Source organism: Heptranchias perlo, chromosome 16 (genome assembly GCF_035084215.1).
Source record: "Heptranchias perlo isolate sHepPer1 chromosome 16, sHepPer1.hap1, whole genome shotgun sequence".
NCBI lineage: Eukaryota > Metazoa > Chordata > Chondrichthyes > Hexanchiformes > Hexanchidae > Heptranchias > Heptranchias perlo.
Genome location: NC_090340.1, coordinates 49,177,711 through 49,195,016, shown reverse-complemented (window position 1 = coordinate 49,195,016; position 17,306 = coordinate 49,177,711). Strand labels below are relative to the sequence as shown.

Below are 17,306 nucleotides of genomic sequence, written 5' to 3'. Positions count from 1 at the left end.
AACACTCTTGAAACGGCCCTGCAAATTATGGTCCAAATAACCACAGGTGATTTTGGTGATTTTCAGCAAGATCAACAATTCAATTGAACAACAGCTACACTTAGCTATTCCATCTTTAGTCAGGTACTGATTTGCTTGGAACACTTCAATCTGTTTTGAATTGCAGCTATCTAATTCCAGCAGTTTGTCCTTGTACTGTTCTGTTTCACTCAGTCTATCTTTACTGTGGGCTTCTTCCGCTCAAATGCTTTCCAAAGATAGAAAGAAATTGTTTGGGAATCCACATATTTTCCAGTCTTCTGACATGTCCAGTCCAGCAAACTCTTCTCTGACTCACAAAGGCATTAATAAGAAAGAATTTGCATTTATACACAACTCAAGATATTCCAAAGCACTGCAAAGCCAATTAATTACCTTTGAAGTGAAGCCGCTGTTATACAAGCAAAAAAGAATTTGTAGCTTAATCTAACCCCGCATTAGAAATGAATTGCCTGGAGATAAATAGGATCTTTCAGAGATGCAACAAAATGTATCCTGGAGAATTTCTCAATCATTCCAGACATCTGACTAATTTTTACAGAAAGGTGTTTAACACCAACAAATAAAAATAGGTATGAAGAAAAAAAACTAAATGTTGAAAATCTGAAAGGAAAAGATATGCTAAGAGACCCTAGGCCGAATTCTCCTATTGATAGGTTAGCATTGGAGCAGGACTTCTGTCCAACTACAAGACACTGCTGCTAACCCACTGAAGTACCTCTCAAGGCTCTGATTGTAAGATCTGGGTCAGGGTAGCAGCAGCAATACCATTCCTCATTGGGTTATTGTCAATGGGAGGTGAGGGAAATAACGTGGTTTTGCAGCCTTTAAAAGGCTACAGCTAGTTAAAAGGGGAACACCACTTTTTCATCAGCAGCATACACAGGTATAAGATGTCTGAAGGAGCAGCACCCTTGGTGGGAGGAGAATCATCAGCTGGAAGGCATCCCAGATTCTCGGATAAATCTATGGCGGTTTTGAAAGATGAAGTATAAGAGATTGATTGTTGGGCACTCAGGGTATATGGAGAAAGGTTGCTAAAGCAGTTAGAGCAATCTCCACCACACGAAAAACTGGCACACAGTGCAGGAAGAGGTTTAATGACTTCACAAATATGTCCAAGGTAAGTCAAGACACTGTTCCCATTCTGTACCATTGCTAGAGGCTTCAAGCACCTCCTTAGCTCTTTGCTCTTTTTTTGTCATTACCTGGGTGTCAGGGAAATTCACTTATGCAAAAGGGAACCTCTGCAAACACTCAAGCTGCATACTACATAATATCATTGTGATATTATGTAGTATGCAGCTACAATAATTCTGTAGACTCTCGTTGAGCTGTATTGCAGGCCTCCACTTGATTTATCAAGGCACCTAAATTGAGACTACAGAATGTGTGTAATCTGCTCTATTACACTTCTTGTACTGACATGGGTGCCATTATATCTGTTCTCCCTAATCTCTGTTGAAGCCTTACTGGAGTCATGAGCCATGACTGCAGAGGACAGCTCTGATCACATGCACTCTGTCAATTGCTCTTGGTACCCATGAGAACTCTGCCCGTCTGTAGAATAGGATAACTTGTCTCTCTTTGTTTCCCTGGTTCCTTTGGAAAAGATATGAATTGCATCGCCCTCCCGAGGACAGCATCAGTTACCTTCTGTGTGCAATGGTAAGTGGTTGCCTGACAACCTACAACTCCAGCAAACAAAATGGACTCCTCAATGCAGTGTCCACCTCAGGAATACCACTGTGCTGTTCATGCCACCAATTATATTGTGACCATAATTATTAGGGTCAGGATTGGGGCAGATGTTGGGGGAAATAGACTGGGAGGGTTAACTGCATTTAAATGCGGTGAGATGGGCTCCGGGGAATCGTGCTCCAACTAGAGGAGAATTCTGATACAATTTGTTTAGCAGTGGAATTGAGGCAGTAGCTATTCCTGCCCCATTTTATTTTATTAGCACCACAAAAGTGCCTGAAAATGGTTGGTGAATCAAAGGAAAATCCACCCCCTTTGTCAGAACTGATGAAAGTCTTTACCCAAAATATTAGTGTATCTCTTTTTGGATGTTGGCAGCATTTTCTATTTTTATTAAAGATGGATCCCTTGGGTTTTCAGCCACATATTTGTGTGATCACATGCCTTGGCTGGGTGCAATGGCTACTGTATCTTACCTGAAATTTTTATGTAAACTGGAAATCTTTTTGACATCTGGTTTTATAATATGAAGTTATTATCCTTTGTGATTTTGACCTCAATGGGCTTAAACCCAACTCATAACAGGACTAATCTATGTTTGTTAATTGCAATTAAAGACTGTTATAGTTCTATTTCTACTACCAAACACTCTTCTTGAATTATTCTCACTTGTGCCAATAGGTCTGAATGCTTATTTTTCAACACTTTGTAGAACGTTAACCACATCTTATTTTTGGTCGAGGAAAATACAAATGATCGAATCCCCACCAAATGTGTCCAAATATCTAGTTTGATCATACAAGAAGTTTTCAGAAACTGCATTTTGTGCCAAGTTGGACAAACAGATTGGAACATTATCCCAACCCTCACTAATGTTGATTCTGTACAGCTCAAGTTTAAATTATTTCTTTCTTTTCCTCTTCAAATATCTTCTCCAATTTTTGCACTCCTTCCTCTCCTTCTATGAGATTGTAGTTCCATAGCCAATGGTTATCTATTGATACCTTACCCAAGTGGCTGTTATTCATTTTTGAGGCTTGGTAGTGAACATTAACAGGCTCTTGGGAGAAGACCACAGCTAGTCGATCCTGGCAGTCACCCAATCTCCACCTGTGCACAATTTCAGTAGGGCTTGCTGTATAGCGATTAGAAACCGGAATCCTGGCTGATTTTCTCTTCCCAAATCTAGGCCAGTTGCAGTACCACTACAGCTGCTTAGGACCAGATCAGCTAACTCAGCACACACCAGGGATCAGGCTTGAGATTTACTTGCTGTGAACGGCTCACAGACAGTGACTTTACCTCTAAGCATCAGGACACCCAGCTTAAATCAATTCTTTCTTGGAACCAGAAACTGGTACAGATCATTGATTAAACTTTACTTAATGTGTCTCCTTTGCTGCGAATATCTAATGTGAATTTGGACAATAGCTGCCAATGAGAATTTTATATTCTTAATATAAACACAAAAACAGAACATTTCTGAACTCTCCGATAAACATGTCAGAAAACAAGAAATTCTCTTCCTTCCAATAAATGTTAGGCGAAAAATAGTGAAGCTATAATATAGACATAAGTGTACTGGACTGTGAATCGTTAATAGCCATCCAATTGAAAGGCGAGTCTGCAGATCTATGCTCAATTCCTTAGCACAGCACAGATGTAATTATGTTACTGTAATTTACCAGGAATGATGCAGGATGAATTGAAGGAGGTTGCTAGCAGAAAAATTAATGCTCTTCATTGTACATTACTGGTAGTGAGAAAGTATCTGCCTTGGCTCAGTGTTAACACTCTTGACTCTGAGTCAGAAGATGGTGGGTTCAAGCCCCACTCTAGGGGCTCGATATTACGAGGGCTGCGGGTTCGCGGCGGGAGGGCGATTGGGCGCATGGGTAACGCGCCCGGTGAAATCAGTCTGCCCCGCGCGCGATCGCAGCCTAATTGGATCCACTTACCTGGTCTTCCGGGTTCCCCGCTGCTGAGCTGCGTGTTGGGCGGACTGCGCATGCGCAGTAAGGTCTGTCAGCCGGAGGAGCTCTATTTAAAGGGGCAGTCCTCCACTGACAGATGCTGCAAGAAATAGGAAAAATTACAGCATGGAGCAGCCCAGGGGGAAGGCTGCTCCCAGGTTTATTGATGCCTCACTCCAGCTCTTATTGGATGGGGTGAGGAGGAGGGGGAGGACAGAGATCTTCCCCCCGGCGGGCGGGAGGAAGCGGCCTGCCTCTGCCACCAAGAAGGCCTGGCTCAAGGTGGCAGAGGAGGTCACCTGCACCACCAACATATCGCGCACCTGCATACAGTGCAGGAGGCGCTGCAATGACCTCAGTAGGTCAGCCGAAGTGAGTACACTTACTCATTCCCCTACACTCCATCTGCCACATCACCGCCCCCACCCCACATCTCCTTCTGCACAGCCAACACTACTCTATCACATCACCCCTCACACCCACTCAAAGCTCATTCTCATCTTACATGCACTTACTCACCTCGCCAGTACTCATCCCGTCACTACCACTCAACACAACCTCATAAAATCTCATGGCTCTATCTCATACTCACCCTCTCATGCATCTCTTTCACGGTCAGCTTCACTCAACCTTCCACTGCCTGTGCTGCAGCCACAGGGCATGCATCACATATGTGCAGTAGGCAGCGTAAGGCAAACATGTCGTAAGCATGAAGGGGATGCACAAGGGTGTTTGAGGGTTTGTCATGGTTTTTACTTATATTTAATTTCTGATCAACTCACATTACGTATTATATTGTCACCACTACTGCTACGTCTTTGCGAATCTTGTCTGGTTTGTGCAATAATGCCCTTTCCTGAGGATCACAATGAAGACCCACACCTGATGCCACCCATTGTGTCACTGCAGAGTGGGTGTAGGTGTATTTGCAGGGCTCTTTTGTGCAGACGACTGAGAGACGTCGGCGATGTTCCCAGTTACACCCTGGGAGGATGCGGAGGAGAAGTTGTTGAGGGCAGTGGTGACTTTGACAGCGACAGGTAAGAAGATTGTTCTCGGGCCAGCCAGGTGCAGCTCGGCATGAAGGAGGCTGCAGATGTCCACGGCTACATGTCGAGTGACTCTGAGCCTCCGTGTGCACTGCTGCTCAGAGAGGTCCAGGAAGCTGAACCTCAGTCTGTAGACCCTGTGGCGAGGGTAGTGCCCTCTGCGACGCATCTCTCTCTGCCTTTGCCCTCCCTCCTGCTGTGCAGGTGGATGTGTCACAGCACTGTGCTGTGGAGCTCCATGTGTCAAGAGGTGGACGGCGTGGCTGGCGAGGCTGGTGATGCTGTTCGCCCTCCGAGGAGGTCATGACTGCAGCTACGGCGGCCCCCATCCGGAAGACGTACATCTGAGGGGGTCCGCAAGGTAGGTACATGTGTCTGGACCCTGGGGTAAGTGTGCAAGTTGGTGAATTTGATTGTTAGGAGGATGTTGGTGGAGGCCAAACTTTGTCCAAAGTGACAGAGTGGCCTCCTGCAATGAGTGGGGGTCTCCCCCCACCCCACCTGTCAAATGGACCTTTGCAGCTGCCACAGGATGATGGCTGCAACACGTCCATTTGAACTGGGAGTGTTTCCCCCAGTACGGGAAACAGTCCCAGTTGTTTGTAAAATCCCACCCCTCCTAATATAACAGGTCAATCAGGTCTGTAAACGACCTGAAATAGCAAGATAAATACTGTCAAGTGGCACCCCGCCAGCTTTAATTGCCTGCGGGATTCCCACATGCGGGGGCTGCGCGCGCACGTCTGCGCGTCTGTGGGGAACCCGGAAGTGGGCAGGTTGGAGCCGGACTCCCGACCCACTCCGGGATTCCCCGATTTTCAGAGCCCCCCCGCCAGGAACGCACCCTATAGTGGGTGCTAATATCGGGCCTTAGGGCTTCAGTTCATAATCCAGGCTGACAATTCAAGTGCTGTACTGTTGGAGGTGCTGTCTGTCAAATGAGAAGTTAAACTGAGGTCCTATCTGCTGTCTCAGGTGGATGTAAAAAATCCCATGGCACTATTCGAAGATGGCTGCAAGGATAGCTGCTCCCTGCAGTTGGTGTCGGCGTGTTTGGTCTTTTTTCAAAGCAGTTGCAAGCTCTCTTTTCCCTATGTCTCTTACTATGGTTTAGGAAAAACAAAATAGAGACGGAGGCCTTTTGACTGGCAATTAAACGAATCATTCTGAAAAGGAATCTGCACTGAAGACTGATCTTAAATTTGACTGAACACACTGACACTTGCATCAATTGAAGGAAGTGGACATGTCCTTGGCTTGCACCATTGAAAAATGTCCACTCCACTGTTTTATTGGGAAAATGAAGGAACTACAGGGATCGACTCTGAAGCCCTGTACATGGGAATATGTCTTCTTAAAAAAAAAACAAATTGACACAAAAATAGCTTCCTAGAATACCACTCATAGTTCCCATTCCCTAGAGTTTCTTTCTAAAAATCTTTTATCTTCTTGGACTAACGGATCTAGATTTATTAAAATTATTATATCATTAATAACTGTCAGAGATGTTCAGGCTATATATGGGTAGCGAGCCCTGGCTATCCATATCCTTAAGTCCCTCTAGTTCACCCTCTTAATGCACCAATAGATCCTAAACCCACCAATGAGGAGGGAGTACTGAGAAGAGACCTTTCCAAACTCCCAGCAAGTGAATTTAATGATATATAAAATATAATTGGAAACAGCAATGGAGCAGCAACAGCTAAAAAGACAGCTAAATTGACAATGAATGTCGTGCCTTTGATGCAGTCTGTATGCAACTAAGTAGCCAATTATGACAAAAAAGTTTGGACAACCCTACTGCACAACATCAGCTAATTACATTAGTATTTTAGTTCTCCACTGTGGAATTTAGTAAAATGATTGTGGTCTTGCTCCAGAATTTAATTTCTAGTAACTGCCATTTCAACTAATTTTACCACAACAGAAAATGAATTAATTTAAATCCATATCTACCTCCTCACTTCCTCATGTTATGATGTGGAGATGCCGGTGATGGACTGGGGTTGACAATTGTAAACAATTTTACAACACCAAGTTATAGTCCAACAATTTTTAGATTTCAAATAAAAATTGTTGGACTATAACTTGGTGTTGTAAAATTTTTTACAACTTCCTCATGTTGATTATTTAAATACTGGCAGTTAATATCTGCTTCAAATCAAACGGCATTGCCTTTACTGTTCAAAATTAGTCTGCCATTTACAAGTGGCTCCGTGTCAAAAGAATGGAACATTATCACAGTCCGTAAATCAAGAGTAATTACTGCCCTGATTCATAATTCTCAAAATCATGCAACATGGTTTAGATTTTGTTAATACCGTACAAATATTCTACATTCACACTCTAAATACTGTGCAAATCTATTAAAATACAGATTGAATCAGATAAACTGGACAGCTGGGAGCCATGATGGATGACCTGTGGTTTTTGATGGATGGCAGTATCAGTCTTTCACTCTGTCCAAATAGCAACTTGCAAAGGGCCAGGCAACAGGGACCACTGTCCCAATTTAATACTACCTTTTGACACAGTAAGTAATGCTGTTCTACCTCAGAAACAATTACTGGCTTTAATAAAAACTTTAGTTGTGCGGTTTCATTCTTTTTTTAAAAAAAAATCCTTTTGACTGGCAATTAAACTAATTCTGAAAAGGAATCTGCACTGAAGACTGATTTTAGTTAAAACAAAAACAGAAAATGCTGCTAACAGTCAGCAGGTCAGGCAGCATCTGTGAGGAAACAGATGAGTTAATGTTTCATATGTGGACTCTCAGCAGAACTGGTTTTATTTGGTGTGTCAAGGACTAGCTCTTTATTCATTGCTGGTATCGCTAATTTGATCAATGAAGAAAGCTCCATATATTTTAATTTCTTTATTTCAGTGTTTTCTCTTGGAGTTTGGAACACAAGGACTTCTTCAAGGAAAACTTTTGTGGTTCCTGTTTGGTATGCAATTAATCTTCCAGGAGTTAGCAACCGCAGAGGGTAGAATCAGAGGCTCTGGCACCATGGACTGGAATTTTCCCTGCATTTACTCCAGTTACTGGAGGAAAATCCTCCAAATGGAAAGTTCTGCTGAGGCTTCTTAAGCCAGATTCTGAGGAGTCACTGTACATGAAGGTACAGCATTTGAGCAGAATAATGATAATAACCTTGAGCTCATCCAAAACTCATATCCTAACTTGCACCAAGTCCCGTTCACCCATCATCCCTGTGCTCGCTGACCTACATCGGCGTCCAGTTCGGCAACACCACGATTTTAAAATTCTCATCCTTGTTCTCTACCACGTCTCTACTTCTCTCTCCTCCTTTAAGACGCTCCTTAAAATCTACCTCTTTGATCAAGCTTTTGGTCACCTGTCCTAATATCGCCTCATGTGGCTCAGTGTCAAATTATATTTGATGACGCTCCTCTGAAGCGCCTTGGGACATTTTACAATGTTAAAGGTGCTATGTAAATGCAAGTTGTTGTTATTGTTGGTAAAGGAGTTCTCCCTTGAGTTTTTCAAATAATACATCAACCTCTTGATGATGTATTTAGGGTTATGTTAACTAGAATTAATTGTTTGCAATGTATGTAGATGGCAGTGTACTATAGGAGAACTATCAGCAGGTATGAAATCTGCCTTGTATCTAATGTTTTATGACTAAAGTAGTTTCCACAACCTCCTCAATGTTCGACTAAAATTTACTAATGTTAACGGAGATCATGACGAGAGAAGGATCCTGGGCTAGGAGGACTCCACAGACCTGTTCTATCACTCATTTCAGGTTCTGGACAGAGGTTAGTACTCCCAAACTAGGTTTTTACTTTGAATCTCCTATTCCTGCCTACTACAGAGATTTATTTAAGACTATATTAAGCATGAGGCAAGTCTATGTCAGAAACCTACCTTAGAAGGTGCTAGTTCATTCGGGTCCACATAATTTACACCATAGAGACTGCCATAGTCTTTTTCCTGAAAGCAAACCAAAAGTTTCATTATACAGAATATCGCAGATTGTTGAGTGCGTAGTTTCAGAGGCATTCTGGTGAGGCTTTCCTTTCATGTCACCTTGGCTTGGTTTTCTTTCAAACCCCACCGAAGGTTAATATTTTGGCCTTAGTCAAAAATTATGCAGTGATTTTCCCTTGCTTTTGAAGTAACTGTAGGAAAACACAGTCTGGATCTGCATCCAGAAGTTAGGCTAACCTGTACCCGCCAGTGAAAATGCCATTGGCTATTAGTGGTAAAGCACAGCTGTATAAGCTGGAGACAAGTTCACAATGGCATCTTGCTGCAGGTATACAATGGAACTAAGCAGCATGTCTCCATTTTACAAGCGAGTTCTTGGGTATAGATAATTCAAGAGCAATCTTGAGATAATCTAAAATGATTTGCCAGGCAGAAGACAATTACAAAATGTAAAGAATCAATTGTAAAGAATAAATAAAATGAAGTAATCCAGTTACTATGGGCATGATTTCAAATGTGAAAAACAGGTGGGTTGGGGGCAGGGGGGGCAGTAAAAATTTTAAAAATCTTAAACCCGCCCCAACCCGCCCACTTCCAATTTTCACAGAGGCGGGACGAGGGACGGGCGAACAACCCGCTCTTAGGAGGCGGGTCAGTCAGTGGAAGCCTTCAAGGAGCCTGTGGGTTTCCATTTTGACAGGTTTTTTTGTTTTTAACTCCTGGGGGCCAGGATTCCCAGGCCTTCTACTTCATGCTGCGTGAGAGGAGGTGAGAAGGCCCTAAACTGCAGATAAGTGCCTTTATAGGACAGCTTGTAGGCCCGGAGGAGCAGGAGTGCTTCCCCCAGGCCCAACAAGCCTACCTGCAGCGACCCACCCCCTCACGATCTCTGACCCCCGCGATGACTCCCTACCCCGACCCTCCCAATGACTGACCCCCCGATGACCCATCCCCCCATCCCCATGACTAACCCCTCCCAAGAGACTGAGCCCCCTCCCATGACTGACCCCCTCCCCCACCTAACACTTACCTACTCGCTTCCTCTTCTTTCCTCTTTTCCTGTCCGATTGAGACCAGCTTTTCAATTAGGCTGGCCTGTCGGGCGGGAAACCATCAAGAAAAAATAGTCCTTACGTCAAAATCGTAAGACCGTCCGGAGGAATTCCACCAGCCCCCCTCCCCAACAAAAATCATGCCCTATATCTCTGAAGTTGGACACTCGCCCAGAATCCCAAACTCAACATTCTGAACTCTTATCTCCATTGGTTGAATTTTTTTCTCTAAGTTTTGAACCAGACGACTAAAGGGAGCACTTTACAGATGTGCTATCTTGGGAGAGAAGGGCAAACTGTGGGGATCAGGACATTCCCTCATCTCGGATGATCATGGACTGGCAATAAAGGCAGCTGGTGAACCGTGGGGTTTAAGGCCTTGCTTTTCCATCTTCCTGCCTAAAGCAGGAAGCAAAACTGACCATAAAACTGGGAAAAAAGAAATTAATTCTTAAGTTAAGGAAAACAATAAAGAAAACACCTACCGCACAGTAACGCTCAAGCATCTTTTCTGTAACTGGGTAACGAAGTTTCATTTTTCTATATAATGGGTGTTTTCTATGATAACTGATAAGCTCCACCAGGCTGTCAAACTCTGCCGAGGTCCCCAGTATGTACTTTCCTTCTTCATAGTTAATGCGGCAATGTTTAACCTTACTTTCAGCCCTGGGGAAGGTCGCAATTTTAAAACGATGTAGTTAAGATTCTCTTCACACTTCATGGAAACATTTATTTTAAATTCTTTTTATTAATGGTCTCTAGTCTTACCTGAAGGTAATGGCATATGAATTGGGCTCGTCTCGCTTTCGAACCAAAAAAGCGCCATCTCTGGCTATCCTCAAAAGCATGTCCTCAGCTTCTCCTCGACTTAGATTTTTATAGTACCATCTGAAAATGACAAAAAGGTACACTGTTCTGTTTTCGAGCCTGAGTGATGCAGTGTTTTTGGAACTGGTCTTTTATCTCTCAGATCTGCATTCAAATAGGTTGACCAATTGTATGATTTTCAACTAGTCAATTTTGGAGCTGCTAACTTTAAGGAATGAGAATCAAACAGAAAAAGGTCTGATTTTTGACACCTGCATTATAAAACAAAAGGCACAAATGGATCTGTTTTGCATTTATGCATACACAACTGAACCCTTTTCACACGTGCTACTGAACCCATTTCTCACATGAAGGATTTTGTGCATGTACAATCAGGCCCATTTTTATGCATGTGCACAATCTTTCTAAAAAAAAATGCCCTGATCTTTTCCAGTTTTGGACTGGTCAAAAAATGGCCAACCTTAGGTTCAAGTCCTGCCTAGGCTGATGAGATGAAAATCGCCTCTGTCTGCTGAGAGTCTTATCAGAAATTACTCAAAGGACCCTAAATCCAGTTCTTCGCAAGGACACAGAACAAAACTGCCCCTAACCTGGCACTAAATTAGCAATTTCACGCACACAGACCACGAGATGGCTATGTGAAGAAAACATTAATTTCTTTTTTTAGCTTATAGGATTGAAAAAATAGCTAGGGTTAAAAACAAAGGCCTATGTTGACAATACCCTCAAGACGGACAACATCTAAACAGTAGCTCAGGAATCAGTAGCACCAGGTTTGTATGGCTGCAGTTTGCCCATAAATTGCATCCACTCCAAGAAAATAACTAATGTTATATATTTCTAATGTACATCCACTCATTGTTATGCTTTTCTCTGTTCTCGAGATGCTTAAATTGATTGTACAAGTTTTCTATTGGAGTACTTACTCTTGAGATTCATGGGGATTTGGGCTGGGTACTGCTTCAGTTAAACGTAATTCAAATTCACTGCATCGTAAAGGCGCAGTCTGATAGTGTTGAACTAGTTCATATATGTTGCTGAAAGTTAAATTATCAGTCAGGAAATATTTAGTGCTCTCTGCATCTGTGAGAGACCGAATACGACAGTGCTGAACTCTTCCATTTCTCCTGGTTGGATAAATGCAAAAAAAATTGATTCAGAATGTGAGTTTTTATTTTATATTCAATCTCACCACACCTAGTGCCATTTCATTTTTGAAAATTACTTTTCCCCATCTTTTAAAGCCTCCTGCATTATTTAATGACTGAGAGGGTGGCTGGGTGACCTGCTCTAATGCTGCTCTGTTATCATTCACTAGGGGATGCATACAAGTAGCCTGAAGTGACTTGTCCTCTCATCTTCCCTTTCTTTGAGGCAGGGTGTAGGCTCTGTTCAGCATTTCCAAAAGACCTAGAACTCTCCATATAGGGAATCATGGGTGAAATCCCGAGACTGCAGCTGTGTGGTACAGTGCATTGATAAAGAAAGAAAAGAACTTGCATTTATATAGTAACTTTCATGACCTCAGGACATCCTAAAGCGCTTTACTGTTGTAATGTAGGAACAGTGCAACTGGACTGCCTGAGTCTGATTTGTTTTAAGATACAACCATACTGTAGCCTATAACATCAACTCTGATAAGGGGATTAATTTTTTCAAGCCTAGGGCATCATTTTTCATACAATTTCTCTTTCTTCCTTCCCGCCGAAAAGTTGCTGATTCCTGCTGGCAACCCTTTGGTACTTCATGTATCTAGACAGTGAAAATTGGAAGGCCGTTCACCGTGAAGGGTTTCATGGCTAAGTTTGATGCTCTCTTCAACCAACATCCACACGTGCACCTTTCAGCATGGGTTGCAGGAGCTGGACTCCTGGCTATTATATCCCCCTCCCTAGTCTAAGGACACCAATGGAGATGAAAATTGGGAGAGATGTATAACAAGAGGCTGATCTGATATCGCCCATTTTACACTATTGCACAAAGTCAAAATTACCCCCAAAATTAAATCTAACTTTTCAGGTGGGACTCTTCACCAGAACTCAGGTTGCATCCAAAATGTTTGTACTGTGAACTCTCAGCTGTCTGTGCTTCTATTTCAGATTTCCAGCATTTGCAGGTTTTTATTTTTTGTCTCTTTCCCTATTCACATTAAGTATATTGTTTATATAATGTATTTTTTTCTTATTTTTATTTGTTTGTAATTATTTTCTAGGGAGATGTTTACTTGTGTGCCTTTACTTCTTTCCCACAGAAGCCCTGGGCCAACGAAAGGTGAAGGATCTGTGCAGTGTGAGGCACAATGGTTATCGTTACTGAGCCGAATGCTGGACAGGTGTTGGCCAGTAAGGCAAACTGAATCCTGGCTTCTACGTATTTGACGATGTGGGAGACAGATGTTATCTGAAAACCTCCTCTTTACAGATCATCTAACTTTTAAAAGCTTTGGGGAATCCTGAACTGATTAAGAAACCGTATGCAGCTTAAATCCATTTGGGGTGTGTATTTTATGCTGGTGATGTTTTGTAATTCAAATTTGTGTGTCCTTGGAGGGTTCATTGTTTTTTTTTGTTTGAAATGGTTCGGAGCTTTTTCCAGGATTTTATATTGTGGGTCAAAATTATCTCCAAGTCCAAACCTTGGTGGTCATTTCAAAAGCAAAGGGGCTGACCGTCCAAAACATAAAATATAACTACAGTGAAGAGTTATAAAAAAAATTCATCACTTGGCATGAATCTTTCTTGTTTCTTTGCCTTAATTTCTGCCTTTTCTCTTTTCCATTTTTCGTCAGTCATTGGTACTACATTTTCAACTCTTCACTGGGTTTTTAAAAAATCCACATTTTTGCTCCACCTTGTTCCTCCCGGCATTGAACTTTGTGCTAGACCAGGCCTCACCTCTCTCAGCCTTCTGGTTTGTTTCAACTAGGCTGCACAGCAAGCTTTGATCTCGACAGTTTCCAGCTTTCATCCATTCCAGCCCCAGACACACGCTCTCAGTTCTGGCTATTTGATATGACTGTGCAAGTACAGCGTGGGAGGGGGAAATGAAGTACAAATGATGCAAATATGTCTTACGAATTATTTCCAGGCAATTGCGCTATAAAAACACTGGTTGGGAAGAAAACCTTTTTTTGGTTTACAGTCTTGCTATGGCATGCGGAGGGGATTTAAAATGTAAGTCGATCGAGGTCCTTCTAGCTCTATTTTAAAAAAAATCATTTTGTTCAGCTGCCGGAGCTGCTCCAAGGCTCCCAAGGACTGCAGCTGCGATTTCCCTCCCTCCCCAAGGCAGGCTCCCAAATGTGGGTGGGAATCCTGCTGGGAGCCCATCGGATTTAATGGCCCCGATTTTCAAAGGAAATTGCGGGTGCGTTGGGGGCTGCGAAAATTGGGGAAATCCCGAGCGGGTGAGGAGGCCGGCTCCAACCCGCCGACTTCCGGGTTTCCCACAGACACGCCTGTGTGCGCGCGCACTTCCTGAATGCAGAAGTCCAGCCGACAATTAAAGCCGGCAGGATCATAGTTGAAGAACCAAATGAACCTCATTGAGTCACTTAAGGTACTTCATTTCTGACATAGTAGATAGGTAAAACAATTTTAAACTTACCTGGGCGGCTTTTCCACCAGGCGTGAAGGGCCGAATCAGGCAAAAAACGAAATAAATTAAATAAAAAACCATTGCACAAAGTTAAAAAACAAAATAAACCTATCTTTCCACCCTGCTCTGATGTCTGCCTCTCTGATGTCACCCTCTCCCCCCGATGTCTCCCTCTCAGTCTCCAATGTCTCCCTCTCCGATCTCCCCCCTCCCCCCAACCGATGTTCCTCTCCGATCTCCCTCTCCACCCCCCGATCTTCAATGCCCCCCACTCTCTGTTCCAGCGTGGATGACCCCTCTCTCTCTCTCTCTCTCTCTTACCACCCCGCCCCCACCACGGCGTTACAGCTCCTGTCGGCAGCCAGCCTGTCAATCAGCACGAAACCCAGAAACAACTTTAATCACCATCAATTACATCGCGGTCACATCAGAAAAGGTAAGTTTTTTTTAATTCGGGTTTGCCACGCGCACCTTCACCCCCCCCCCCCCACTGCCAACCCACCACCATTTCAAAATTGAGCCCAATGAGTCTGACCCTGGAAAATGACCTGAAGCTGTCTAAGAGCAAGAACTTTCACCACTGCTGTGCTAATGGGTAATTTGGCTGTGCTAGTGTCAGATTGTGTTAGTTATTTTGCTGTCTTTGTTATCAGGCAACTAGGCTGACATTTCAGTACAGGTCTTAAGACTGGTGAAATTCAACATCAGTGGGAGTGCAAAGCAGGCGGTTGCACGGTGGCTGGCCATTATACACCCAATTAAAGTCAATTAAACGGAAAATCGGGCAACGATCCGCTACTGCCCATTTTGCCCCCTGCTGAAGTTGAATTTCACGCCCACCCCACCCTGGAGTGCTGCATGGTCTTTGGGATGAGAGGTCAAATTAAGGCTTCTCAGGTCAGCGAAAAAGACCTGATGGCACTAATCGAAAAAGAGCAGGGGAGTTCTCCCCAGTGTCCTGGCCAACATTTAACCCTCAACCAACATCATTAAAACAGATTATCTGGTCATCTTTCGTTGCTGTTTGTTGGACCTCGCTGTGTACAAATTGGCTGCTATTTTAGCCTACATTACAACAGTGACTGCACTTTAAAAGTACTTTATCAGCTGTAAAGCATTTTGGTACATCCTGAGGATATGAAAGGTGCCACATAAACATCTTTCACTGCATAAGCCACTTGATTAAACGTACTTCAGCAGACATTAGATTATTAGTTAATGCAGGTCAAACCCTCCCATTACATTGCTTATCTAAAGCTGCTCTTCTACAGCGGGGAGCAAATTTGTAGAAGTGAGGTTAATAAATCTGCTGATAATATCATCTTATCTTAGCCCAACACCAGTTGTATAAACCATATCTAGTCATTAACTGTCAAGACCTTGGATCAAATCTAGGACATAGTAATAGCTGGCCAGGGGATGAGAGTACTAATCACACACTATTATCTCCACAAACAGGATTTATGATTGCATTGTCAAAGCATTGAAAGAAGAGTCAAAGATTCCTGAAGCTGCTATCTCACTCTTGTTTAACAATGCCAATTGATGTCATTTTTAATCACTGTCAGTATTTACAAAAAGTAACATTGAAAATGTGGTTAATGGATTCTATTAATTTGTTGGTCTCTGGTTGCCTACCACTGGTATTACATAGGCAACAGTTTAAGGGGTTTTGTTCATTTGTAATCCAGTAAACCTGTTTTAGCACTCAGACTTTATTTAACAGCTTATTGCAACTATTTCAATCCATTCTGAAGATGCTGCCTGCACAAGTGGTGAAAAGTCATGATTTAATTTTTATTTAATCCTTTTGCCTTTTTAGCCTTCGGTATTTTGTCCTTTTCCAAATAATTCTGTAACCAATGGTGTCTAATTTCTTTAATGCCACTTTTTAGCAATAATCTCCACTGAGAAACCTTTAATAATATAAAGTTTAACTTAAAAGAAAAACACCAATACCAAAATGACAACGTGAAGTTTCCAGGGAATGTGTCACTCTCCCGCACCAAGAAAGTTCCATCTCGTCCCACTGTTTCCATACAAAATTCCTGGAGCAGCTTCTCCGCCCTCTGTCTGCCGTCTTTGCCCATTTTCCCATGAAACCATTTCTCATTAAAGTGACGATTCGTACTATTAATTTCCTAAATAAAAAAAAACTATTTTCATTAGTCATTTCTACAGGTACAGTATTACTTTGAAGAGACAATTATAGGAAAAAACAAGAATGTGAAAGGATGTCAAGGCCTTGAAGAGGCTGCAGAGGAGATTTATCAGAATTATACTAGAGATGAGGGACTTCAGTTATGTGGAGAGACTAGAGAAACTGGGATTGTTCTCCTTAGAGCAGAGAAAGTTAAGGGGAGATTTAATAGAGGTGTTCAAAATTATGAAGAGTTTTGATAGAGTGGATAGGGAGAAACTATTCCCACTGGCAGGAGGGTATTTAACCAGAGGACACAGATTTAAGATAAATGGGAAAAGAACCAACATGAGGCGATTTTTTTTTTAACACAGTGAGTTATTATGATCGGGAATGTACTGCCTGAAAGGAAGGAGATACAATCGTAACTTTCAAAAGGGAATTGGAAACCTGCTTGAAAAGGAAAAATTTTCAAGGCTATGGTGGAAAGAGCAGGGGATTGGGACTAATTGAATAGCTCTTTCAAAGTGCTGGAACAAGCATGATGGGTCGAATGGCCTCCTTCAGTGCGGTGAGATTTTATGAAGAGCAAATTCAAATATTAGCGATGTGCAGGTTACCCAAATAGCAAGCACAGCAGAATGGTAAGGTGAAGGATAACAATGTTAAGAAATGGCCATGTCAAAGGCAAACAGAATCCTTGGTTTTGTATATCAAGGTATAGAATATAAAAGCAAGGCAGTATGGGAGAATTTGCACAAGACCTTCAGCTGCAGTTGGAATATTGTGTACCCCATTACAGGAGGGATATAACAGCAATGGTGCAGCATAAATTCACCAGGATATTACCAGGGATGAGCAGTTATCATCACAATGAAACATTTGAGAAGTTGGCTGCTGTTCACTAGTGTTGAGAAGATTAAGGGGTGATCTGAAAGAGGTTGTCAAGATTATGATAAGGTAAGTAGT

At 42.6% G+C, this 17,306-nt stretch overlaps 1 protein-coding gene across 1 annotated transcript in view; it reads right to left on the bottom strand.

The window, feature by feature from the left end:
- LOC137333765 (1-phosphatidylinositol 4,5-bisphosphate phosphodiesterase gamma-2-like) overlaps positions 1 to 17,306 on the bottom strand; it is a 159,356-nt gene that overhangs the window by 33,215 nt on the left and 108,835 nt on the right. The window contains exons 16-20 of the mRNA XM_067998097.1: positions 16,157 to 16,338; positions 11,527 to 11,727; positions 10,541 to 10,660; positions 10,258 to 10,438; positions 8,658 to 8,723 (exon numbers count right to left, since the gene is read on the bottom strand). Of these exons, the coding sequence (XP_067854198.1) occupies positions 8,658 to 8,723; positions 10,258 to 10,438; positions 10,541 to 10,660; positions 11,527 to 11,727; positions 16,157 to 16,338 (750 nt within the window). The remainder of the gene's footprint in view (positions 1 to 8,657; positions 8,724 to 10,257; positions 10,439 to 10,540; positions 10,661 to 11,526; positions 11,728 to 16,156; positions 16,339 to 17,306) is intronic.